We start from the raw sequence: 25,450 nt of genomic DNA, 5'->3' as shown, positions 1-25,450 counted from the left end.
ACCTTCTGGAGATGAAAGGGGAACCTGGCTGAGAGCTTGGTCGGAGGTGGGGTGAAAGGGGGTGGGTAGAGTCACTGTGGAGGCTCCGTCCCTCCCTCTCCTCCCCCGCCCAGTGGCCCTGTGACCTGGGTCACCTGTGGGAATTGATTACTGAGCTTGGCCCTGGAACAGCTTGCCTTGGACTTGAGAGAGAGCTACACGGTCAGGGCCCCCACAGGACCCTCAGGGGTCTCCACCCCACACTCAACCACCTGAGGGCTCAGGCTGCCCCCCACCCCCGGCTGCCACCTCTCAGAACAGCTTTTCACTGTCCCCTTGGCCAGCACCCCAGGGCCCCCTCTGGGCCCCCCTGCCCAGGACTCTCAGGGCTGTCCGGACCAGCCCTCTGTCCCACCCGCCCCACGCTGGAGCCTCCGAGGGGTCCCAGAGGCCCTTCCGGCCTGGACTCCTCCCCTCCCCCACCCCAGCACTCCCACCTCAGCCTCCGCCCTCCACCAGCACGGGCCCTCAAGTCCCAAACCGGAAGTCAGCCTCCTCTTGACCACCCCCCAGCCTTGACGGACTGCAGAGTCCTGCACCGCACCCTCCCTGCCCCCCACCCCCTGGCCTGCTCCTCCACAGCCGCGCCGTCCCCGTCCGAATCTCCCACCCCGAGGATGCATTCTCTGCAGACTCCACGACCATCCTGCCACTCCATGCAAGAGGGGCAGCGAGGACCCAGCCCCTTGAAAGGCATGACCGTCTGGGTACGTTCTGGGTACATTCTGGGTACAGGTTCCAAACCCTCCCCTGCCCCCAGCTCCCCAGAGGGTGGTCGCTCTGTCCTACCCATCTCCCCGTGCCCACTGCCCAGCCCCGAGCCCCCCATGGGGCCGACCAGGAATGTGGACCCTTGATCAGGCCATTGGTCCAGGGACCCCCGCCCCGTGCCCACGAGCCCGGCGGTCCTTGGCCTCCGCTGCGCCCACCAGCCCGGGCCTGGTGCTGGAGGCGGGAAGGCGGGGGGAGGCTCATTACCTCCTTTCCGAGGGCCTGGGTCTCCACGTGGCGGAGTTTGCTCTTGGTCTGCATGTAGATGTCAGCGGCTTGCTGCCCTACGGGGGGCTTGGGCGCCGGGTAGCCCGGTGGGGGAGGAGGCAGCTGGGTGCCCGGGGGAGGGGGCGGCGGAGGGAAGCTGGGCGGTGGTGGGGGTGCCGTGGTTTTCTCCGTCTTGCCCTGGGCCAGGCTCAGCTCCGGGCTCAGCATGTCCATGTAGCTCTGTATGTCTGCAGCTCTGGTGCTGGGGGGCCCTGGGGGAGGCAGGGGAGGCTGGCTGTGCGCGTCGGCAGAGGGGCCGTCCCCCAGGACCGAGACCCTCGGCTGCCCATAAGCGACTTGCCAAGCGGGGAGGTGGAGCGAGGGGTGCAGCCCAGCGCGGCCCCACCCTCGCCGTGGCCCTGCCCGCCCCCAGCCCTGCACCTGCTGGGGAGAGACCACAGGCTCCGGTGTGGGGGGGAGGCACCGGGGGACTTCGGGCTCCAGGGTGTGCCTTCAGAGCAGGGCCACCTGGAGGGCGGAGGGCCTGCTTTTCAGAGCAGACCTGGCAGGGCAGGTGGCAGGAATACGGGTGGCCACACCCTGCCTCCGCGGGCCACCACCACCTGGTGGCATGAGGCCGGCACGGCAAGTGGGCAGACACCTACGCTCGGGGCGTGGTCCGTGTGCGTGTGTCCAGCTTTGGCTTGAGCGCTGGCGCACTGTGCATGTTTGTGTGTGAGTGCACACGCTTCTCTCTGTTTGTGAAAGTGTCTGCATTGGCCTGTGGACGTGGGGGGGGGGTGTGACCCCACGGAGGGTATAGAATGGAGAGTTGTGTGCCTGCGGGTAGTGCGGGCGTGTGCGTGCGTCTGCACAGCTCTGTATGTGCGGTTGTGCATTGTCACCTGGAGGCTGTGTGCACACATGTACAAGTGTGCATTCTTGAGTGTGTACGGTCTGGGGAACCGTGTGTGAGTGTGTGAATCAGAATATGGTGTCGTGCGTGGGGTGCATGCGGGCCTTGTCAGGGAGAGAGTGTGTGGATGCATGTACATACATGTGTGTTGTGATGGGGACACGCAAGCACGACCCCCTTGCCTCTCATCAGAACTGGTGTCCTCTCCTGGTGACCTGGGCAGCCTCCAGCACCAGCTGTGGGCAGAGCGGGCCGCGGCTGGCCCTCGGCGCCCAGGGGTCTGGCTCCGGCTTGCTCTCCCTCCTCCCCCTCCCCCCGGCCCACTCACCTCGGGGCGGGCGCCGGCCCTTGACACTGGACTGGCTGGAGGAGCAGGAGTCGTAGTTGGAGAGCGTGCTGGCGGGCGAGCTGAGGTCGAAGTTCAGGGGCTGCACCGACATGGTGGTGTTGGGCGAGGACATGCCCGAGTCCGGCTGCCTGGTCTCCAGCTCGGCGGACGGGTCCCTGGACAGCACGCGGTGCTCCACGCTCTGAGCGGAAGGGGGGGCGGCCGTGAGGACCACCAGCCCCAGAGCCCAGCCGGCTCTGGGCCAGGGTCCTGCTCGGCCACGCCTCGCTATGCGACCTCGGCTCAGCCACGGCCCTCTCTGGGCTTCTTCTCCATCACGAGTGGGTCTTTGAGGCTCTCCCTAGGCTACGAGTCCAGCCCAGCCCCCCAGCAGCAGCACCGTGGGTTCCTGGGAAAACCCTTCTGGCCCCGCCCTGCTCAGGAGCGTTGAGAGACAGACGGGAGAGGAGGCCCCGGGCTGGACCCCCAGGCGGGAAGCCCGTGGCAGCGGCTGGGCAGGGGGCCAGGGCTCCAGTGTATGTGTGGGGAGGGGGCTCAGGCTCTTCAGCTGGTGAGGACACTGATTGCAGCTGGGGGCAGGGAGGAGTGCACGGCCCCCACAGCTTGCAGGAAGGGCTGATTCATTACCTGGCCGGCGACCCCGTCTCTCCTGGCCCGACTGGGCATGCCCCAACAGCAGCCCAGTCCCTGTCTCCCGAAGGGGCCCTCGGGGAAGCAGCAGGGCCTGGGGTGGCCCCACAGAGCTAGGTGGGCATCAGAGCTGAGACCTCCAAGCCTGCCATCCCCCGCCACTGCCAGTGCCCCTTGCCTACAGGCCTGCCCCCCCAACCCTCCCCGGCACAGGAGCGGGCTGGGGTGGGGGCCCTGCTTACGTTGCCCATGCCGGCCCTGCTGCCGGCAAGCCTGCGTGCTCACCGCTCCTGCCCGGGCCTGCTTCTCCCTGCCCCGTGCCCCCTCCCTGCCCGAGAAGTGTCACAGGCCTCCCGGGAGAGGGAGGCAGGCCTGGCACCAGGTAACGGCTCCGCGGCCACGCTCATTGGCCTGTAATTAGGGGCCCTGCGGGACTGTTTGCTCTTTCTGGGCCAGCGTCCTCTGTGCCTGGATCTGTCGCCGTCACCACCGGGCCCGCCTCGGTGGCCAGCACCCCCATGCCTCACACACTTCGGCGGGGGGCCCCAGCCCTGCTGTCAGGAGCCTAGGGGACCCACAGCAGTGGAGGTGGGGGAGGGGCAGCCGATGATGCCCTTTCCTTGGCCCTCAGCCACGGGCACCTCGGGTGCCTGGCCTGACCCCACGGGAAACAGAGGTTGGGGGCGGGGCTCTGCAGCCAGGGATGCTGACTTCAAATCCCCCCTCACCCCCGCTCACTAGCTACCTGATCTTGGGCAAGCCCCTTTTCTTTTCTGGAGCCGAGTTCCTTACCGTAATGGGATTGCGCTACCGCCTGCCCCGTCAGGCTGTCACCATGATTTTAAAAGTGAGCGAAGTGCGGGCACGGTGGCCAGGGAATGCCATACGTAGCCACTATTAGTATTCATTTACTGTGCAGATTAACTGAGATTACACCCCACAGCACGAGGCAGGGTGCACCCGGGGTCAGGTGTCGGGGACTGGCGTGTGCCGCCAAGTGCCAGCAGCTGCCGTCGGGAGGGGACGGGGCTCCGTGCCGCCCCGGCCCGCACAACAGGGCCTACCTCGGACTCTCCCAGATGGAAGAATTCATCTCTGGCGCAGAAAGGCCCCTCCTGCTGTTGGCCCCTGCTTGCACACCCTGGTGACAGGGAGCTCACTCCCTCTATGCCAACCCACCACTCTCTCTCTGGGAGGCCCCGTCGGGGGGAAATTCCTCCTCAGGTCCAGTTCACCCCCTGACCCCGGGGCCTTGCTGTGCGCTGGAGTCCCCAGACCCAGGGTGCCCCCCGTGCTCACACACAAGGCAGGCAGGCCGTGTGGCAAGGGGCCTCCCACCTGCTCCTCTCCGGGCCTCATCCTGCAGCCCCTCCTGGCCAGGCTTCCCCTTGGAGCTGGTCAGTGTCCTTCTGGTGGCACCTGTGAGGGCCAGCCCCCTTTCCTCCCACTTGTCCCAAAGCGGGGCTCGCACCCGATGACACAGAACCCTGGATTGAAGCCCCCCACCCGAGCTCATGTCCCAGTGGGTCACGTCACGGCTGTGTAACCGTAATAAAAGAATTTAAAAAGAATAACACGGGTTTCTTGCTATGCAGTAGCTCAGCGTAAGTGAACAGAGGGGGTAGTGGTCAAGAGAGGTGGCCCCAGGCCAGGCCAGTGGGCTCCACCACGTCCTAGCTGTGGGCCTCGGGTCCCCCCGAGTCTCCATTCACCTTGAAATGGGGACACTGACCCTACCTGCCTGGGAGGGTGGTGGGAGGGGTTAATCGAACTGTACATGTGGGCTGCAGCCAGCCGAAAGGCCGGTGCCGCTCCCGTGGGGATGTGTCTTGTGGTTTCTCCCAGCCTCCCTGCTCATCAGCATGACCCTGGGCCTCCTTCTCTTGACCTTGGTGCCTCCACCCCCCACCCCTCAGCGGTCAGTGGTCTGGGCTCAGAAGTCACATGGAGTCACGGCCTAGGGCCCTTCCTCTCTGTGTGATCGCCTAGCTGCACCTCGGCCTGGTGGTAGAAGGGGTAACCGAACCTACCGCTGGGGGAAGGGGGGGCGGGGCGGGGATGAGATAACGGGGAGCAGCGTCCAGGTCATACCAGGTTCTCCACCGTGCGCAGGTAGCGGGTGCAGTGGCTGTGGCCGTTGTAATCTGAGAGGTCGGCGGCTGTGTACCCATCGCGGTCGCGGACGTCCAGCTCCGCGCCGTTCACTACCAGGATCTGGCAGCACTGCAGGGTGACGCGGTGAGGACCCCCGCCGCGGGCCCGGAGCCCCGCGCCCGGGTAGCGCGGTGCGGAGAACCCGGCGCCGCCGGGAGCGTGCGCCCGCCCTCCTGCCCAAGACCCTCCCCTCCCGGCCCCGCCCCGCCCCGGCTTCGCCGTCACCTCCAGCTCCCCGTTCTCGGCGGCGTCGTGCAGTGGGGTCCCGCCCCACAGGTCGGCCGAGATCTCGCCGCCGTGCAGCAGGAGCCAGCTGAGCACTTTGGCGTGGCCGCGGCTCGCCGCAAAGTGCATGGCCGTGGCGCCGTCCTTGTCCCGCTCGGACAAGCTCACGTCGGTGCAGCTCACCTGGGCGGGAGGGGGCGGGGAAAGGGGGCTGGGCTGGGCACCCGGCCCTCCTGGCCCCGCCCCCGTCCCCACGCAGGCCCCGCCCCCTCCCGGGCTCCGCCTCGCTGTGTCCGCGAGCTTACCAGCCACACGATGACCGAACTGTGACCCATCTGTGCCGCAGCGTGCAACGGAGTCATGCCATCGTGGGCGCTCAGGTGCGGGTCCGCGCCGCACTCCTGCACCAGGTACTGCGTCACCTCCAGGTGGCCCTCCTGGCACGCCAGGTACAAGGGCGTGGCACCGTTCTTGATTTGGGCATTCACTCCCCTGCGAACGGGAAGCACCCACAGAGGCTCTCAGCGCCCGCCCTCTCCAAAGGCTTCTTGGGAAGCCCGCCCCCTTCAGGGGGGTTCTGGAGGGCTGGCGCGGTGGGTGGGGCGGAGAGGGCCTAGTCCCTAGGACCCACTGTCCCCACGCCTCCTGCACTCAGGCCTGGGCCGGCCTCCCCCAGGGGACACCTCCGGCTTGCGCCCTGCTCCCCCTCTCCCAGCAGCCTGCCTTCTATAATGCACATCTGGCTGAGCTTGTCGCCCCCTCAGTAAGTAGCCCACCCTTCCGCCAAGGTCTCCAAGGGCACGGTGACCCAGCCTCCCTACCTTTTCAGCCACACGGACCCATACCTGCCGTCTGCTCTCTCTGCCTCAGATCATCCCCCCTCCCCCCAGGACACCCTCCCCTCCTCCCTCTTTGATACAAAGCACAGATGCTGCCTCCATGAGTCTTACCCAGGCGCCCCCGGGCAGAGCAGACCTGCCTTACCTGTGCGACCCACACTGCCTTGGGTTCAGGGACCACCTTTCGGGCCTGGCTGAGCATAAGTGATTTTGGCCCCTGCCTCCCCCAGAGGTCTGAGTCCCCAGGGGGCCGAGTGGTGAGGTTGCCGGATAAAACACAGAATGTCCACTTCAGTGTGAATATCAGGTAAACAACACATCATTTCTAAAATGCAAGTATATCCCCAATACTGCATAAGGCATACGTGCACTAAAACATGATTTGTTGTTCACCTGAAATCACAGTCCAGCCGGGTATCCTGGGTGCTGTTCACCCGAAACCCTACCGAGGGCTGCCCCTCTCTGCGGGCACGCGGTGTGTGCTGGGTTGTGATGGGAACAGGCAGGTTCCCACCGAGCGCCCTAACTTAGGTCCCTTTTGCAAAGGGGCAGTTGAGGCTCAGAGGCCGTGACTTGCCTGAGGCCACACAGCTGGTGAGTGCCCTGTGAATGCACGTTTGCTGGTGCGGTGCAGCGCCTGGCGTGCGTGCAGTAGGCCCACAGGGAGCGGAGAGAGGGCATTCCATCTCTTGGCTCCATGGGGTCTCCCTGGGGCCTGGCTTGCACCTGGCATGTCCCTCGTCCCCGTTCCCCAGCTCCCACAGGAGGGCCCTCCCTGGGGAGCAGGGTGCCGGCCCCTGGAGGGGAAGGGTCGCTGGGGACCAGGGAAGCTGACCCCGCCGCGGGCTGAGCCTCAGTTGCTGTGACTTGCAAGTGGGTAGCGCGGCCTAGGGTGCAGTTACCGGAGCCGGACACTGGGTGGAGCCACAATCTCGGTCCAGACCCAGCCGTTGCCCATCAACCTCCCCCGCGATTCCAAACTCTGGGGAGCAGCTGGGCCCCACTGTGCGGGACCAGCCTCTGTGCCCCAGGTAGTGCAATTCTTCCTACGACGTCACCCATCTACCCCCTCACTTCATCGACCACTTGCCCCACCCAACCTTGCACGCCCTCCCTCCCTCCCTTGTCCAATTGCCAGCCACCAGCACAGGCACAAGGCTGCTCACTGCTCTTCCATCTGCCCACTCACCCCCCCTCTGCTCACCCCCAACGGGGCGTGGCCCCTCCCTCTCAATCCCCTCCCACCAGCCTCCCAGCTGACTTCTTCCTGTCCCTCAAACCCTGGCCCCTGTCCACTTCCTTGACCTCTGGCAGCGCCCACCGAGCAGCCGGTCCCTGCCCTCCACCTCCTCCTGACCCGGGCTGCCCTCCGCACACTCGGAGCTGCCACTGGCCGGGCTGACGCTGAGCCCAGCGCCTCACACGTCTGGGGAGGAGCAGGGACCCTGCCTGGCTGCCCCCCGTGCCCCACCAGTGTCAGGGGTGGAGGGGTGTCCGCCAGTGGGTGGTGCCCACACAGCACGCACATCAGAGACTCACATGCATGCCTCGCCTCACGAACCAGCTGGAGCAGGGCCACCGGCCCCCACGCGCCGGTGCCAGCCTCGCCCCCACCCACGCACACTCACAGGTTGGTGCCCCGGTAACAGCCCGCTCAATATTTCATGACTGACACTCAGTGGCCTGAATTATTCACCCCGTAACCAAGGCACACAGGGAAGGCTGGGGTCCCGGGGATCGAAGGCTGGAGCGGCCACCGCCCAGGGCCCACTGGGCTCTCTCTGGGGGTGCCCAAGGCCATGTAACCACGTTGGGGCACCAGGTCTGCCAGGAGCCCTGCCCCCCTCCCTGCAGCCCCCGCTTGGCAGGTGTCCATGACCCAGGGGTGCCCAGCAGCCTGAGAAGGCCTGAGAAGCTGGCAGGCAGCAGGGCCCCCGCAGCTGGGCCCCCAGTGCGGAGGAAGTGCTCCGTGGCTGTCCGAGCCCCGCACTGTTGCTATGGGTGGCTCAGCCTCGGTACTCACGAGCCCCATTTGGGGGTCACAGCTGCAGCCTGAGAGACCCCAGGACACGGGGTAGGTCTGCTGCTGGGCCAGGGTGGGCAAGGGGGTCCTTGTTACCTCGGCTGGGGGCCAGGGGGGTGGATAGACAGAAGGAACTGTGGATGGACAGAAGGAACACATTAATGAGGGAAGGAGGGATTGACAATAGTGGTGGTAATGGTAGTAATAATAATAATAATAATAATAGTCCGTAATAGTGGCAGCAGGCACCCTCTATTGATTTCTCTGCCCCAGGACCTGTGAGGAGTGTGGTTCACACGTGCTCATCTTGTCCTTGTAAAATGACCTGATGAGGTAGGTGTCACCACTGTTTTCCTCTTGCATACAGGGAAACTGAGGCACAGGCATCTAAGATCACTCAGTGAGAGAGAGGCACAGGAGGACCTGGGTGTGGGGAGGACCTGGCTGAGCCTCTTCAAGCTGCGCCAAGGTGTCTTTGGCCTCTCCAAGCCTCCCAGAGGTGGAGGCGACATTCCACTGTGCGACGCACACCGGGAGCCCTCAGCATCTGCCTGGTGCCAGGTTGCCTTTTAAGACCCCTCCTCCCCGTGCCTCTGTGCAGGGGGGCGCTGCTGGCCTGAGTGCCCCAGCTGGCCTGGGTGCCCAGCCTCGCCAAGCGGGAGTCCCTGCCTACAGGAGAGGGGCGGGGATCGGGGGACCTGTGGAGCCCACCCTGGTCCAGCCCATCAGGCTGCAGCCACCGTGACCACCTAGGGGGAAAGCGGTCTGCTCGATGCAGCCCCTGCGCCTTGCGCTGGGCTCGGCTCACCCCCCGGACTCTGCAGCTCACTGCACGGGCCCCCTGCGAGCTCTTTGCCCTCCCGAGCCTCAGTTTCCACATGTGGCAAATGGGCACAACAGCCATCGGGCTTCCCCATGTTCCTCGTGCAGAACGGAAGAGGGAGCTTTGCAAAGCTGCGTGTTTTTCCTCTGAGGAAAGGGTGCTGCTGTCACTCCCTCACCTGCCTCCCCCTCATCCCCCACCCCACCCCCATCCCCCACCCCCATCCCCCAGGGCCACAGTACCAGCCCTGATAGGACGAGGTTTGCACACCCTCATCTGGCCTGGCCACTCCCTAGCAGGTGCCCCGCCCCCTTGGAACACCAGCTCCTCCCGGCTCCCTAGGGCGGGCTGCACAGGCCTGCGCTGGACCTCAGCCCCTGCCCCGCTGACCTCCAGATGTTGGGGTGCCCCCGGGCCTCCTTCCTGAGTGCACTCTCCCCCTGGTGAGGTCATCTACTTCCCAGGGTCAGAGGCCACCTGGACTGGCTGCCCACGTCTCCCCGGCTTGGGCCTGGAGCCCGCACCCTGCCCCCACCTCCGCCCACTCGTCCATCTACGCACTGGCCCGGCCCCTGGCCCTTCCCGTGCCCCGGGTCCCCCTCCGCAGTTCTCCCTCGACCCCCCCCCCTCGCTGCCCTCCCACGGCTGAGGTTCCCTAGGAGTGATCACAGATATGACTGTGTTCCTCCCCTCGGGGGAAGGCGACAAGAACACACTGTAACCACTAAGCAGGCCTCCCTCCGGCGCAGGGAAGGGGCAGGGAGCGCTGCTGGGGCGGGGGGCGGGGGGCGGGGTAGGGGGGGTGATCTGCTGGGAGCCTCTGTTTGGGATCAGCGCCAGCTCCTTGTTCCCGTCGCCACGGGCATAGGGCGTGACCCGCCCCCGGGACGCGACCGGGTCACATGGCATTTTCAGGGCGCCCAGCGCCCATCATTCCTGCCCCCCAGATGGGCGGAGAGGACAACCGTCCGTGGTGCAGTAAGGCTGCGCTGGACAGAGGGCCCCGCGGCCTTTGGGGGTCTCCCTCTCGTGTCCCCCAGGCACACCTCCCTGCTTGTTTGAAACGATCCCACGTTAGAAATGCAGCCTGACTGAGGAAGGTTCTAGAACAGCCGGCTTTGCACCCAATTCATTGGCGAGCCTGGAATATCTCACGAAGCCGGCGCTTCCCTGCAACCCTGCCAGGCCCCCGGGCTTCCCTGTGGTCCTCGGCGCGTCCAGGCCTAAGCCCCCTCCGGCCTTGCCCGCACCTGCTCTTGCCGCCAGGCCACCGCGCTGGCTCTTTGCACGGCCGGCCCCTTTTCTCGCCTGGGTCTCAGCTTCGCTCTCACCTCCTCAGAGAGGCTCTCTCTGCCCCTCCCTCCGAGGGACGCACCTGTCACTTCCTACCCACTTCAGGTGACAGCACCTGCCGCCCTGGAATCGTGTGGTGCGTCCATTTCGTTCGTTCTGGGGACACGTCACGAGGCTGCCGGCCACATGCCGGGACGCGCAGAGCGGCGAAGGCAGCAGTGGCGGTGAGCCCCTGAGAGCCCGGTTTTGGGGGGGCTGCCGGACCCCAAAGCACCACACGCGAGCAAATAGGCCAGAACTTCTTGGCCCACGGCACGTGTCCCTGCCCCGGGTCCCTGCTCCGTGCCCTTGATCGTCCCCTGCAAGGCAGCACCACGGGGCCCAGAGGGCTCGCTAGGTCTCGGGCTGACGGGGCTGGGTGCTCCGTTGCTGCTCGTTGGGTGAGCGCAGAGGGAGGGAGGTGGGCGGCCGAGCCCAGGGCTGGGTGCTGCCCCTGCACACTCGGCCGGCTGCCAGAGCAGGGTGGCTCCACGTGCCGGAGGGGCCGGGGAGGCCCAGGAGGGAGTTGTGTCTGAGGTCACGCGCAGCCAGCTGAAGGCGGGGCCAGACAAAACCTGGGATCCCAGACCCCGCGTTCATTCGACAAAAAGGCAGTGGAGTCAGGCGCCGGGCGCAGAGGAGGGGGACGGGGGTTCGCTCTCCTTGGTCCGAGAGGCAGAGGGCAGACACACACAGACACGCGTGGGAGGCGGAATGCCGTGCCGTGCGTGGGAGCTGGGGAAACGAGGCGGGAAGGCGGGGGTGAGTGTGTGTTGTGGGGCGAGCTACAGTCTGCAAGAGCTAGGGGCAGGCGGTGTGGAGAGGCGGGCGGAGCAGAAGCTTGAACTTGGCAGAGGGAGGGTTCTGGGGGGAAGGGTACCAAGTGGAGGGGACAGGCAGTGTGCAGGCCTGAGGGTGCCGGCCTGGAGGAGCAGCGGAGGCCAGGAGGGGGGACCAGAGTGCCGAGGGCCTCTGAGCCACTGTAAGGAAGCAGCTCCCCTGAGAGTGGCAGGCAGCCTGTGGCTGGCCCGAGAATGTGGCCTGGGCTGGACAGGACGAGAGGGAGGGCTGGGGCAGGGGGAACTGTCAGGGCCCCTGTGACCTGACCTGGCCGGGAGTCAGGCCTGGACAGGCAGCTGCTGGTGGCGGCTAAGGCTGTTCCCCCCATGGGAGGAGCTTCTCCCGACTCCACCGGGTCCCTCCTGTCTCAGAGTCTCCCCCGGGCCAGGGTCCCCAACAGAGACGTGCCAGCTCAGGCTCTTCCCCAGGCACTGCTGCCCCGGTGACCTCTGCCCGTGCCCAGGCAGACCTGGGGGGTGGTAGCTGAGAATGACCAAGCCCCCCCTGCCGTGATGGAGGCAGATGCTCAGCGTGGAAGGGGCCAAGTTGGGCAGGCAGAGCCCCTGACCTTCAAAGGGGGGCCGCTCTAGGGGGTGAGCCATTCAGCTTCCTGCCCAGGATGGGGGGGCTGCCCGCACCCCACCTACTAGGCTCTGCAAGCAGCCGGGCCCCATGAAACTTTGCACTGAGAAGGGGAAAAGGGGGTCCCCAGCAAACTTGCAAGGCCCTAAGGGCCCAGGACCTGACGGGAATGGGAGGCAGACCCAGAGACGGGGTGCAGTGAGACCCACAGCGAACTTGTCGTGGGGCCTCAGCAGGTCGGCTGGCCTCCCCGAGACCCCCTTCCTGTGTCTGTCAGCCCCACGAGGCAGGGACGTTTGTGCGGCTCACCGACGTGCCCCTGGCCCTTAGGGTACTGCCCAGCGCATTGGTTGAATGAGCTGAGCTGCGAAATGGGCTGATTGCAGAGGTCCTGCCTCTGGTGGCTGCCAGGCTCACGCTACTGCCGGGGGCCGGCTCCCAGGGGACACTCAGAAGGGAGGGGCTCTTCTGCTTTTGCCCTGACTCCCGGCCAGGGCACTTTCTGCTCTCCGTCCTGGACTGGGGAGGTCTCGGGTGCAAAAGGTGCTCGCAGGGAGTGGGGGTCAGCACAGATCTTTGGGCAGGCCGGTTCTCCAGCTGGCTGTGACTGGCTGGGCATGAGCTCCGGGCGGGGGGAAGCGCCCAGAACCCCAGACCCGACCCCCCAGCCTTGACATTCGGGCCGGGGGTCCTCGCAGAGCCTGGGGCTTCTCTCCAGCTCAGAGTGAGCATGAGGTGGTCCCGGGGCCCCAGGACCCGTTGGGCAGGGTGGTCAGGAGCTCTGCGGGCTGCCAGCTACTCACGCACGCTACTGGCCAGGGGGGACAGCCCTCCCCACCCAGGGCCTGAAACAGCCCGGCCAGCCCCCACCGGCCTCTGTGCCTCCCACTCAGGGAGCCTCTCTCTGCAGAGGCCTCGGTGGAGGGTCCCCCACGGCCGCAGACTCCAAGGTCATGGTGGCAATGCCTTGGCCCCTGGGAGGATTTGCCCAATGGATGTACTGGAGGAGGGGCCGGTGGGTGGGCGGGATCTCAAGCCCTAACGGACACCCAGACGTGCAGCCTGGCACTATCCAGGCCCTCCCCTGAGCCTGCCGGGCTCTTCTGATGCTCCACAGCCTGCCATCACCATGGCCCAAGGCCACCCGCAGCCTCCCCGGGTGGGATCGAGTTTCCCACTGGCAGGGCTGGGAGCCCTTCCTCCCTCAGCCACCCGCCAGGGAGAGCTGAGCCCTTGTGAATAATTCACAGGCCTCACGGCGGGCGAAGGCTCACAAGAGTGAGAGCAGGGCCCTGCAGCCTCTGGCCCGGCCGCCTGGGTCCCTGACGGTGCCCTGTGGTGCAGGGCGGTCCCAGCCTCCCCTCCCCAGAACCCTGACCTGGGGTCCCCAGGCTGGGAGAGCAGGAGTCTCCACCCCCAAAGTAGGAGGCCAGGTGGGCAGAGGCCCACCCCTCCCCTACTGGCAGTCCCCGCCCCCCAATTCCCAGCCACCCCTCCTGCCTGAGTCTGGCACCTGCACAAAAGCGCCTCCTTATCAGTGGGGACGCTGGCGCCGCTGGTGCAGGAACAGGGCCCGAGCCCTCTGTCCACCGCCCTGAGATTCACGGTGGCCTCTGGGGGGCCGGCCGCTCATCAGTCCTGGCCGGAGTCCGCCCGGCCCAATCACAGCTGGCACCCGGCAGGGCCTGGGAGGGCTCGGGGTCCCCAAGGCCCCAAGCCAGAGAGGCTGTTCCAGGGCATAGCCAGTGCCACCTTCCCCAGGCTCCTAGGTGAGGAGGGGCCCCTGGGGCCAGCCTGGGGCTCCCCCCGACCTCCCTCCCCAGCTCCTCGTCAGCTCTTGCGGGGGGGCGGGTCCACACGGTCTAGACTTAACTGGCATCACCACCAGCCTGGCTTTGGCGGGCCTGTATGTGAGGGAGGGAGGCTGGCAGGTGCCAGAGTGTGGCCACAGTCTATCCCTCTCCTCTTGGGACCCCTGTGTCCTCGGCGTTGAACAAGGGGAGGGACAGGAGCCTCAGAATCGTCTCTGTGGGGGTGGGGGGTGTCACAAGGGCTGGTCTCCAGCTCTAACCGGGGTCGGAGTCCAAGGCCCGGCACCCTAGGGGTGCCGAGGGTGCCAGGTCGGTAGCCTGTCCTGGAGGGTCTCAGGGCCTCCTCTGCTAAGACCTACCTCCTGTGGCGTGGCCTGAACCCTAGCTTGTCCAGAAGCAGAGAATTCACACGAAAGTTGTACCACATGGCCCCAGCCAGGGATGGCTGCGAGGAGAACCCCTGGTCTGGGAGGCACGCCTGCTGGTCCCCCAGTGAACCCCAAACCAGGGAACCCCTCACTTAGTGAGAGGATGGCAGCCTGGCCTGGGGTCTCAGGGCTGTCCTACCTCCCCGCCCATGGGCCTGGGCCAACAGGCTGCTGGCCACAGCCACCCTGCCAGGAGGCCATGGGACCGGGCCGGCCTCCTGCCTGCTCCCTGGTGGCCAGTGGCCCTGCAGGTGCCCGTGGTTGGAACCTCTCACCTGGTGGCTGCTGTTCTCAGGCTGGGCCCTCTGTCACCACTTATGTCCTAGGCACCCACTGGTACTGACAAAGGTCACTGGTCCGAACCCCCACCTGGCGGGTCCCGGGGGACTCCCGTCACCCCGGCTGCACCTCAGACCTGGCTCCTTTCCTTCCCCAGGACCCCCGAGTCCCCTGCTGTGCACTGAGCCCCCTTATTCCACAGGCCCCAGCCCACCCCGAGGAGACCCCCACCCACTGCTCAGCCGCTCTCTCGGCCCACCCGCTCAGGCCCCTGGGGGTTTGGGACCCCCACCGCCTTGGTGGTGGGAATGGGTTGGATGGCCACAGGAAATGACCTGCTGCTCTGTGGACGGCCTGGCCAGAGGGCTGGGGGGCCAGAAGGGGTGGGGGTCTGGGTGGGCAGCCATGTCCCTCCACGGCTGCCCGATTGCCACGCTCCTTCTCTGTCACCTTCCCCACGAGGGGTCTCGGAGAGGCTCTCATTGCCACACCCCATTCAGAGCCACCTTGCAAAGGAGCTCAGCCCAGAGCTAGAGGGAGCCCCCAGGACAGGCTGCTGAGCATCACAGTGGGGAGCAAGGGATTTCAGCTTGGGCACCCAGCCCCCCAGGGGCAGCTATGTGCTGGGGCCGTCTGCTTGCAGGGCTGTGGGGCAGGTGACCATGGGCAGCCTGCCAGGAGGGGAGAAATCTCAGCTTGGGTAGGAGCAGTGTCCGGCCTAGCCCTCTGGCCCCGGGAGTGGTCACTGCCCAGGCATGCTGGAGGGGCATGGCAAACGTCAAGCACCCCCGGAGCCCTGGCCAGCCCCACCCAGAGGCCCCGGGGGGCGGGGGTCCTTACTCAGGGTGGTGCCCGACGAGCAGCCTCAGGGAGGGGAAGTCTCCTTTGGCGGCGGCGTAGTGGACAGGCAGGGCTCCCGTGTCTGTGGCTGCGGCGGGGTCCGCACCGCCGCGACGCAGCAGCCAGTCCACCACCTCGGGGTGGCCGAAGCGGGCAGCCAGATGCAGGACTGTGGCACCAGAATTGTCTTTGTCCTGTGGAAGGAGAGCCCGTCAGTCCTCGAGTCCAGCCCTGCCCCCGGCGCTGGCGCAGGACTGGAACCCGCGTGGGGGCAGCCCTGTCCAGGAACCTCAGCTCACGAGCGGCATCGCCAAGCCGTCCACAGTGGGCTTGCAGAGGATGGCGGCTCACGGCTGTGACGTGCTGGCTGGAAGCGGGCGCTCGGGCTGCGGCACCCTGCTCGTCCCAGCAGGAGCTCCGGCGTCCGGCCAGCACCCTCCCCTGTCACCCGGTGGGGTGCCTGCGTGATGGAGCCAGAGCGGCCGGGCCAGCAAGGGGGCGCTGCTGGGGCCGCACCGGGTTGGTATCAGGACCACCGGGATGCCCTCTGCATCCACACCTTTCTCCCTTCCTCCACCCACCCCCAGGTGCCCACGGGGAGGGGTCTCCAGATTGGCGCACCTCCAACAACCCAGTCTCGGTACAGAGCACTGTCCCCCCCGCCCACCGGGGAAACAGACTGCCTTCTTGCCCGCGTCCGTGCCCTCAGGGCAGTAAGCAGGGCCTCGGCGCTCAGCCAGTGGTGGTGGGTGCGGGCTAGAAGCGGCCCCTGGGAGGCGCTTAGGCGAGACCCCCTCCCAGGCACCCAGAGGGAGTGGGGTGACGGTCTGGGCCCACAAGGGCCCAATGTGCCGTCGTGGACACCCAGGTGTGTGCGTCTGCCGTGGGAGGGGCTGGAGGGGGCTGCTTACATGACCCGGGTGAGGAGGACACACCCCGGGGACCCGGAGGTCTGGACTCAGAGGCCGGCCGGCCAGTTTGGGAGGGTGGGCACGGGTCCTAGAACAGACCGAGCTCCTGGCTCCAAGCCCGTGGGATGATGGAGGTGAGCAGGGAGCTGGGCGTGGGCAGGGGTGAGAGGCGGGCACGGTTTACTAGAATCGGGAAGGACGTGCCCGAAGAGGGCACTGTGGGGACAGGTGTGGCCGAGGCAGCCTCCGAGGCTCCTGTGTGGAAAGTGAAGGGCAAGGGGGTGGAGGGGACGGGGCCCAGGGCACGGCTGGTAGGGCGTGGAGGCTGCGGGGCCGGCGGCGGCGGGCCAGCGGCAGCCGGGAAGGAAGCAGGGTGTGCAGGGTACGGTGTGAGGAGTCAGCAGTGAGCAGCCCGGGCAGCTGAGGATGATGCTGAGACCCCCTCTGTGTGCTGGGATGCCCGGGCAGGGCCAGGAGTCTGGCTCAGCCTGTCCCCTGAGCCCAGGGGACAGGGCTAGCTAGAGGTCACCCAGAGGGGACAATGGTGAAGGATGCCCTGAGTCCAGCTCTTGAGGAAGGCCCTCAGTTCCTCTCGCCTCGGGGACTGGGGGTGCGAAGCTCCAGGGGTCCTGCTGCTGGCTCCGGCCTCTGGGTGGGGGTAGCAATGAGAAGAGGACCCCAGGCCTCTGGCCTCTGGCCTGTCCCTGAATCTCCAACAGTCACGTGGGCCCCAGGGGCCTCAAGTGCTGGGGCCCACCCCCTAAATCTGCTTATCTCTCCGGGCTGAGCAGGGCCAGGATCCAGGTCATGCCCCCCCCCCCCCCCCGCACTTCCGCCTCCAACACCCACGCCTGCTGGGGTTCCAGGGTGGGAGAGCTGATAAGCTGGGCACAAGGCCACCAGCTCGTCCACCTCCTCTGCGGCGGTGAGGGAGGCTTCCGGCCAAGGCTGGACACCGGGATCAGGGAGGCACGCCACCTCCCAAAAGAGTGGGCATGGACCGTGTGCCAAGAACTTTGATAACTGATAACAGAGCCGTCCGGGAGACAAAGGGCCAAGCCATCTCCCAGGAAGGGTGGCAGGGGGGCCTTGCCATCCTGAGGGCAAAGAGGGGGCAGGGGGCTGGCCATCGGTAGGGCACAGTCAGCCCGCTCAGTCGCTCCTGCCTCTCCCACATCCAGGGTGCCCAGCAGCCTTGCTTGGTGGTGTGGTTCCTCCCTCCACTGGCTTTCCCCAAAACCAGAATATCTTCCCAGTCCCCCACGGCAGCCTCCGAGACCCTCTAGGACCTGGCCGTGGTGGCTTCTCCCGCCCGCACCCCGCTCCCAACGCTCGCCCCTCTGCGGCTCGCTCTGTAGGACAGGAATGTGCGTGCCCCGGAGCTTTGCACTGCCTGTCCCTTGTGCTCAGAACGGTCTGGCCACCCGCTGCCACTTCCTCCTCACCGGCCAGGCCTCCCCTTGGAGGCCACTCCTCTGAGGGCTCTTTGCTGGCCGCCGTGCCCAGGCAGCTCCCCGGTGCTTCCCACCACGTGGCCCAGCGGTGGCGGATGGTGCCTGGTTTACTTGTTACCCTGTGGGTCTGCTGTCTTTGGCCCCGGAGGACTGGAAGGGGGAGGGGGCAGGCGTGCTCCTGAGCTCGCAGGCTCAGTGCTGTGGGCTGAGCGTTTGAGGCAGGAGAGTCACAGAGCAGGGCCTGCGAGGCCTTCTGCTCAGGCTCGGGAGGGGCCCCGTGTGTCGCAGCCTGCGGGTGGGGTCTCGCGGCAGGAAGACTCAGGCTGCGCTGGTGCAGCAGCTTGGATTTGGGAGGCCGGGAGGGAGGCCAAGATTCTGGGCCCTGAGGAGACCCTCATTGCCTAGGTCCACCGCCATCTCCCCTTGCCTTAGCTAGTCTTGAGGACACCCCCATGTCCAGCTGGGGTGGGCTCTCGGGCTTCACCCAGCCCCCTCCAGGCCTGATCCTGGAAGACACGGGCTTGCGATCCCTGGCCAGGCCCTCGGTGCCCCACGCACGGTCCAGGTCTCCCTCGGTGCCGTGTCCCCTGGGCCCAGTCTAAACACTAGTCTGGCTGAGCCCCGTCCCCTTCTGGTTTTCTCCATTGCCTGGGCCCTTGGCTGGGCAGCGGCCAGGACTTGACCCAGCACCTGCCCAGGTACTTACTCTACACCCAGGAGCCCGCCTCACCCAAGGCCTCTGAAAGAAGCTCCAAAGCAAGTTCGGCTGGGAAGTTCTCAGCCCCACCCACTCCTGAACCCGGGGGCTCCAGGCCCGCACCCGGTCCCGCGGAGAAAGCCTCCGGGCTGCCGCGGAGGGACTAGGACCCACCTGCACTCTGCAGCCGCCCTGCGAGAGCAGCCACTGCAGGCAGGCGAGGTGACCGGTGGCAGCGGCGTCGTGGGCCGCGGTGGCGCCGTTCCGCGCTCGGGCCGTGGCGGGCAGCGCGGCCTCCTCCACCAGGAAGCGCAGACAGTGCAGCTTGCCCGCGCGGGCCGCGTGGTGCACGGGCAGCGCGTCCAGCGGGTCTCGAAGCCAGGGCCCCAGCTGGCCCGCATCGTGCAGGGACTCCAGCACCGCCAGCTCGCCCTGCCGCGCCGCCTGCAGCGCCTGCTCCAGGGCCATCGTGCCGCCCGCGGCGCCGCGCCCCGTGCTCAGGGTGCTCCCCCGGGTGCCATGCGCCTGGCCTCGGACACCGCGAGACCCGCGGCTCCGCCGTCGGGGCCCTGCGGGTTGGGAGGCGGAGCGGCTGCTGGCTGGGCCTCTGCTCCGGGCTTCCTCGCTCGCTCCGCTCCGCCTCCGCTGCGCTCTGGGCCCCGGCCCCCGCGGCACCGGACTTAAGCCTCGGCCCGCCCCCCGCACCACCTCCGCCCCGCCCAGCCTGCCCTGCGCACCGCCCCTCGGGCCGGATGGCCGTGCCTAGGAGCCAGGTGGCCAGGGAATTTACTCCGCAAGGTCCCTCTGGGAAGTGTCCGGGACTGGGTTTTTAGTGGTGAAAGGGGTGCTCGGATCAGGGGGACTGCGAGGGCAGAGCCCAAGGCAGGAGCAGGCCTGCGTGCCCAGGGGCTCCGGGTCTAGGCCCCAGGTGCAACTGGGGCACCGCCCCCCTTTTCCTCCGCAGCCCCACCAGACCGCGGGAGCTGCTCTCAGAGCCTCCAGCGGACAGGGAGGGAGAGAAGGATTCTGGGTCTACAGGGGTGGGTTCAGGGAGCACCCAGAGCTGCTGTCGGGGGTGGGGGGAGCTAACGGTGAGTTCGAGGGGCCGGGTTGCCCAATGGAGAGGAGGAGAAGCGGGGATGCACAGGTTGACGGCGGTGGGCAGGTTCGCCAGAGCGGTGACCGGAGGGTGGGGCCGGCGCCCCTCACAGAGGGCCTAGGAAGGCTCCGGGGTGCGGGGGGGGGAGCGCACGTGGGCCGAACCTCGCTGCCTGCTGGCCAGAAGCCCTCGCTGGGAGCCCAGGAAGGGCTGCGGGGAGGTGGGGGCTGCGCGGCTGTGGGAGCACAGCGGCACATCCTGTGACTTTGAAACAGTCTGTGCCTTGCCTTCCGCCACTCCCCCACCTCTCGCTGGAGCCCCGCGGGGGCCTGGCCTTGGGCTCTTCCACCCAGCACCCAGCCAGCTGGCGCAGGGCAGCGCCGACCTGTGGAGCGAAGCTGCTTCCAGGAACGGTGGGTGGGAGTCCCAGGGTGGGATTCTGCGCGGCCACGGATACCATTCCCCGGGACCGCCACGCGGTGGCGCTGTGTGGGATGGCCCTCGGCGCTCCAAGGCACCCTGAGCACCAGAGTGGCGGTGCGGGTGGGTGTGCCGAGGTGGGTGTCCAGTGACTTCCCCCTGGCCAGACCAGCCTCCCTCCCTCCATGAGACCTGTGGCCCCTCGGGTCTGCAGGCAAGGGGAGGGGGGCGCCCTATCCTGGCAACCCCCCTGCTTTGTATTCCTGATGCCCCCCTGGAGCTGCCCTCCTCCAGCCCACCCGGCAGCGGCGGGCACACCCTGAGGTGGCAGGGGTGCTGCGGGACACAGAGCGGAACCAGCTTGTCCTGGGCACCCCTGCCCGTGCCCCCTCCATGGCCAATGTCACATTGCGCAACTCATGGCCTCCACTCCCCAGGTGGCTCCCCTGGCCCCGGACACCCTCATCTGTCGTGGGGCTTCGTCCTTTTGGGAGCCAGGTCCGGGTGATGGGCGGCTGCTGTGGCATTCGGCAAAGCAAGAGCCCTCGAGCCTCTCTGTCCCTTTTATGGAGGGACGGGACGCCTCCGTAAGTCACACGGGAGCACCCATCTTTGCTTCTCCGACTCCTCTAAGGACGCCGCCCAGGCCGGGGCTGAGATCTGGGCCTCCTCAGCCCTCCCTGGGCTCCCCCAGTTCCGCTGGGTCCTCCCCAGCAGCCCGCACCACAGGGGCACATTCCCTCTGCCCACTGTGCCTCCGCGGCCTCCTACCCTCCAGAGGTCAGCTTGGGGACCCCCCACCCCGGGAGGCCTCCTCTTATTCCCCTGCTGGGCTCAGGCCATCTACCAGTGCCCTCCCTGCACCCAAGGGCGGGGACCAGGGAGGCCCGTGTCCCCACTGTGCCCTAAGTGGCCCCGGCTTCCCTAAGGCCTGAAACCACACCCCCTGTACACTCAGCCGACTCCCCCAAGTTCCCCAGATTATAGAGGACCCCCTTCCTCCAGGTAACCGGCGAACCCCCAGGATGCTTTGGTGGAGAGCAAAGGTGTGCCACCTGCTCACAGTCCTGCACACAATGGGAGAGCGGAGGGGAGACTGAAAAATGCGGGGTAACTGGCACTGAACAGGGAATTTGCTCCCCCAACCCAGGTCCTCAAATGGTGGTCCGAGGCACGGAGGGGGTGCTCTAGGGGGAATCTTCCGCCCCCACCCCTTCTCCCAGGGGGCCAGTGTGGAGGGCCCCCAGCAAGGACGTCGCGCTGGTGCAGGGTGGGCTTGTGGGCACGGAGCGGAGGGAGCCATTGCGGTTGGAGTGATGTGGGGGACACCAGCGAGTGGTCCCCAGAGTCCTTAGTCCCTTTCTGAGGCTTCATAGGGGCCTGGGCTCCAGGGTGCAAGGGGCACAGGGGCTGAGGCACCCCAGGCCCTGCAGGCCGAGTGGGTTGTGCGACTCACTCTCCTAATGAGGGCGCAAGGGGGCTAGGAGAGGCGAGAGCCAAAAGGCGCTCGGCCCCGAGCGGCAGACAGGCGCCAGTGGGCGGAGCTCCCTCTCACCCAGGTTGGTGTTCTGATCCGCCCGCTGGTCTGGGCCTCGAGCGGGGTGGGGTGGGGGTAGCACGGGGCAGGAGGACTAGGGGCAAGCTGGGGGGATGGAGACCCCGCCGTCGTTTTGCGGGGGAGGGGGGCAGAGGCAGGTCCAGCACCCTGGACAGAGTCTGTTTTGGCTGGGCTCCAGGGCTGCCCCGCCCCGCCCCCCCACCCCGCCCCCTGGCTGGGTGGGTCTGCCCTCCTCCGCCTGCGGGTCCACCCGGCGGTCGGGGCGGCCAGGGTGGCGGTTGTCCCACCAGCCGGTTGGGGCGGGCGGCCCGGAACAGATGGGCGGGGGACGCCCAGCGAGTTTGCTGCAGCAACCGCCGCGCCGCCAGGAGGCGGGCCCGCAGCCTCTGGGGCCAGAGCCGGCAGCCGGGCGCCCGCAGCCGGGACCGCCCCACCCTGCTGGGCTCGTGACCTCAGCCAGCCCCGCGGGTGGGAACGGAGCTGGTGCCAGTCGAAATGAAGACGCGCTCCGAGGGCTCCTGGGTTGCGTGGGCTTCTCTGGGCCTCAGTTTCCCCGGTCCAAACCGAGGGCGGGGAGCCAGATGATCCCCAACCCGGAGCGCCACCGGGGGGTTGCGTGGAGTCCTGAGAGCCCCGCCGGGCAGTCCGGCGAGCGGGGCCCCGTGCCGCCTGGGCCGCTTCCCAGGGGCCAGGGCGCGAGCGAGCTGAGACCTTTCTCCGGGTCCCGCCACTTCCTGCTCAGACGCCCCGTCCGCAGAGCGACTGGTGGGGCGAGTCCCTCCCGGTAGGAGAACCCGGCGTGGGAGCGCCCAAGCCCTGGGCTTCGGGTCCCGCCGCCACCGGGTCGCCTGCCCCGCAGCTAGGGCGGGCTCGGAGGTGGGGCTAGACGGAACCCGCGGAGGGGGCGGTGCTGGACCTGGAGGGGTGGAAACCCCAGCGAGGCCGGGCCTGGTCTCGCCGGTGCCCCCCTGCCCGCCGGTGCCGGGGGGTGGGGCTCCCCGAGCCCGCGACCCCGCGGCAGGTGGGACGCGAAGGGCTGGAGCGAGATCCGCCCCCGACTCCCGTCCTCCTCTCCCTCCCCCTCGGGCAGGAACAAAAGCGGGAGGTGGGACCCGGAGGCGCCCTGACTCCGCGGGGCGGGCCCGGAGACGCAGCCTCCTTAAAGCCGGGCTGCGGGCGAGGCGCTCTCCACTGGCGCGTGCCCGGGCAGCGCACGGAGCTGACCTCCCCCCAGGTTTCGGTCTCCGCTCCGCTTCGGGCCCGAGCAGGTCACTCACGCGCCGGACCCGTATAGGCGCCGCTTGGCCGTCAAGCATGGGGTTACCTCGGAGGGCGGGGGAGCCGGCGGAGCTGCGTAAGGTAGGAGCCGGGGACCGGGGACCGGGGACTGGGGACTGGGACTGGGGGAGAACCTGTGACCCGCGTAACCGCGCCTCTGCGCCCGCCCGCAGAGCCTAAAGCCTCTGTTGGAGAAACGCCGCCGCGCGCGCATCAACGAGAGCCTGAGGCAGCTCAAGGGCATCATCCTGCCGCTGCTGGGCAAGGAGGTGAGCGGGGGGCACTGCGGGGCCGCGGCGGGGGCCCTGGGGCACGGGGCGAGGAGGGCGGGAGGGCCCCGGGAACGGGCGAGGAGGCTCCGCGTGGCGCCCAGCGCCTGGCTAGAGCTCGGCGCTCCGGCGGCCTGCCGGAGATCCGTCTCGATTGTCCGTCTCTCCGTCGCTCTCCCTGGCGGCCCTGTCGCAGAGCTCCAGCCACTCGAAGCTGGAGAAGGCGGACATCCTGGAAATGACCGTGCGCTTCCTGCGGGAGCTGCCTGCGTCCTTCTGCCCCGAGGCGGCGCCCAGTGAGTGACCCCGCCCCAGCCCTGCGCCTCACCTCGGCCTCACCCCGGCCTCACCCCGTCTCACCCCGGCCTCACCCCAGCCTCTCTCCGAGCCTCATGCACCTCTCTGCCCGCAGCTCCCTCCGACAGCTACCTCGAGGGCTACCGCGCCTGCCTGGCGCGCCTGACCCGCGTGCTGCCCGCCTCCCGCGTCCTGGAGCCCGCCCTGAGCGCTCGCCTGCTGGAGCACCTGCGGCGGAGGGCGGCAGGCGCTACCCCCGACGGAGGGAGCACTGCGGACTCGTGCGGCCCACCCACGCCCTCCCCGTCACCCTCCCCCGCGCCCTCGCCGCCTGCGCCTCCCTGCTGCCCCAGCCTCTGGCGGCCCTGGTAGTGCCCTGGCCTGTCCCCAATCCTGCTGACTGCCCCTGGGGTCCGAGGAAGCTCTTGGTGACAACTGCTGTTTCCCACGGAGGCATCAGCCCAGCACCCACAGCCGGGCGGCAGCCCGGGTGTTTGCGCCCCCTGGGGCAGACTGAAGGCCCGGGAACTCGTCTGGAGGAAATAAAGGGAGAGGCCCTGCCTCACCCCCGCTCCCCCCCCTCGCCCCCCGCAAGGGTGTGTGGGCTGGAGGAGAAGGGGCAGGTGGCTGCAGGGGAGGATGAAGACCCCAGCCCCACTGGTGCAAGTGGCGCTAGGCCTGGGCCAGTCCCTGCCGCCCTGGCAGCCAGCGTACCTGGCCCGGCTCTGGTGCCAGGACGAAGGGCTGGGCCAGGAACTCTCCTGAGCCGGGGGCAGGCACCTGCTGCGAGTGGTCGATGCCCTTCCGGCCCTTCTTGGGCCTGCCTCCTCACCCACTCTGCTTGAGACGCTCTGGGCACACAGAAGCAATGGCCCGGGGGGCTCTGCAGGCCGGGGAGCCGGCCGCCCTGCTCCTGGGTGCCCCTGTCCACAGCCTCCCACCAGAGGGACTGGGTGAGCCAGGGCTCCGCGCCGGCAGTGGTGGCTGCCTCGCTAGGTGGGTGGGCGTGGGGAGGACGTACGTCCCCAAGCGTTCATTCAACCTGGTGCGTGTGCCAGGTGTGTGGAAGGGGTGGGGCGAGCATGAGGGCGCCCAGGACACCCAGTGTGGAGATGGTGCCCAGGCGGGGTGGGCGGGCCCAGGCCACGGAGCAGCAGCGGAAGGCCAAGGGGTGACCGCAGCCGGTGAAGGGCCAGGAAGCGCATCTCCTCGTTTGCTCACGTAGACTGTCGCTCCCTGCTGCTCTCCAGGGCGGGTGCTGGGAGCTCCTTGTTCTCAAGACTTTCCTTCTCCCCTTGGAAGCCAGCGGACCCGTGAAGACCCCGGGGGGGAGGCCCACGGATCCCTGGGGTGGGGGTGCCCAAGGCAAGCAGGAGTCCTGCTGGCGGCCGTGTTTCCATCATTCTGTGAGGATTCGCTGTGAGGATTCGCTTGAGAAGGTGGGCGTCCCCCCCCCCCCAGTGCCTAGGCCACCGGCCTGTGCGAGGGCCCGGGGCACTAGGGGCGTGAAGACAGAGTTGATGGGGGGGTTGCCACTAAACCCACGACGACCTCGATGCTGACTTGGATGCGACGTGGGAGGCTGTGGGTGTCACTGCAGAAGTCACCACTGTGATACCGGGGCGACCCCCAGCAAGGTGTCCTGTCTCACCCCCCTCTCTGGGCCCAGCTGGCTGGACTGTGGGCTCCCAGAGGGCGGGGCTGGGCTGAGTGCTCCTCCACGCCCAAGGCACTGGGCGCACAGTGGGTGCTCAATAAACTCGTGGAGTAACGAACAGGGGACGTGAGCGGACCGTGGTGTGCCGAACCCGAGAGCCTCAGCTCCCGCCCTGGGGCCCTGCTGTCCCTTTGAATATCTGTCCGCTAGGCCTGTGCTCCCCGGAGGACAAGAGTCAGGGAGGGTGTGGAGAGTGGGGAGGGGTTCCCCACCTCGAGCAGGGCAGGAGGAGGAGCAGGGAGCCCCCACCCACATGTGGGCGTGGCGTTTCCTCCTGGGGTCGGGGAGTGCATATCCAGCATGCCCTACAGCGGCTCCTTGTCCCTCCAGGCACTTTCCATACAGTTTTTAAACTGTGAACAAGGGACCATCCAGAGGCCCCTGGCCTCCTTCCGGCCGCGCCTGCCCATTCTTGCTGCTGAGCCCTGTCTGGGCTCCCCGCCGCTGTGCACTCCCAGCGACCCGACCTCAGCCAAGCGACAGCGCGAGCCTCAGGTGGGAGGCGTGCAGAGAGGCCGGTGACTCACAGGGCCAGGCCCTCCGGGGCACCTGAGTGGGCGGCCAGCCTGCTCCGGCAGGAAGCTGAGGTCGGCCCAGCCAGAGCCGGGGAGAGGTCCTGGGCCCCAGGTGAGAAGCCAGCTTCCCGACAGGGGTGTGCCAGC

The 25,450-nt window shown here is 67.8% G+C and overlaps 2 protein-coding genes across 9 annotated transcripts in view; one reads left to right on the top strand and one right to left on the bottom strand.

Annotated features, from left to right (window-relative positions):
• ESPN (espin) overlaps positions 1–18,822 on the bottom strand; it is a 30,441-nt gene extending 11,619 nt beyond the window's left edge. For 3 of the 8 annotated variants that reach the window (XM_028511540.2, XM_028511541.2, XM_028511542.2), the window contains exons 1-7: positions 18,325–18,618; positions 15,089–15,282; positions 5,597–5,783; positions 5,292–5,474; positions 5,004–5,135; positions 2,262–2,463; positions 1,018–1,289 (exon numbers count right to left, since the gene is read on the bottom strand). In XM_028511540.2, the coding sequence (XP_028367341.1) occupies positions 1,018–1,289; positions 2,262–2,463; positions 5,004–5,135; positions 5,292–5,474; positions 5,597–5,783; positions 15,089–15,282; positions 18,325–18,618 (1,464 nt within the window). Of the gene's footprint in view, positions 1–1,017; positions 1,290–1,458; positions 1,546–2,261; positions 2,464–3,154; positions 3,250–5,003; positions 5,136–5,291; positions 5,475–5,596; positions 5,784–15,088; positions 15,283–18,324 lie in introns of those variants that run through there. The other 5 variants (XM_036025227.1, XM_036025228.1, XM_036025232.1 and 2 more) reach the window with 4 other exon arrangements.
• A 3,279-nt stretch (positions 18,823–22,101) lies between these two features.
• Positions 22,102–24,848, top strand: HES2 (hes family bHLH transcription factor 2). Its single transcript, XM_028511562.2, has 4 exons — positions 22,102–22,586; positions 22,679–22,774; positions 22,971–23,070; positions 23,187–24,848. The coding sequence occupies exons 1-4, from the start codon at positions 22,542–22,544 to the stop codon at positions 23,441–23,443; spliced, it is 498 nt and encodes a 165-aa protein (XP_028367363.1). The 5' UTR covers positions 22,102–22,541; the 3' UTR covers positions 23,444–24,848.
• The last annotated feature ends 602 nt before the right edge of the window (positions 24,849–25,450 follow it).

Source organism: Phyllostomus discolor, chromosome 5, assembly GCF_004126475.2.
Source record: "Phyllostomus discolor isolate MPI-MPIP mPhyDis1 chromosome 5, mPhyDis1.pri.v3, whole genome shotgun sequence".
Classification (NCBI taxonomy): Eukaryota; Metazoa; Chordata; class Mammalia; order Chiroptera; family Phyllostomidae; genus Phyllostomus; species Phyllostomus discolor.
Note: the sequence above shows the minus strand (reverse complement) of the source record. Positions and strands in the feature narration are given on the sequence as shown.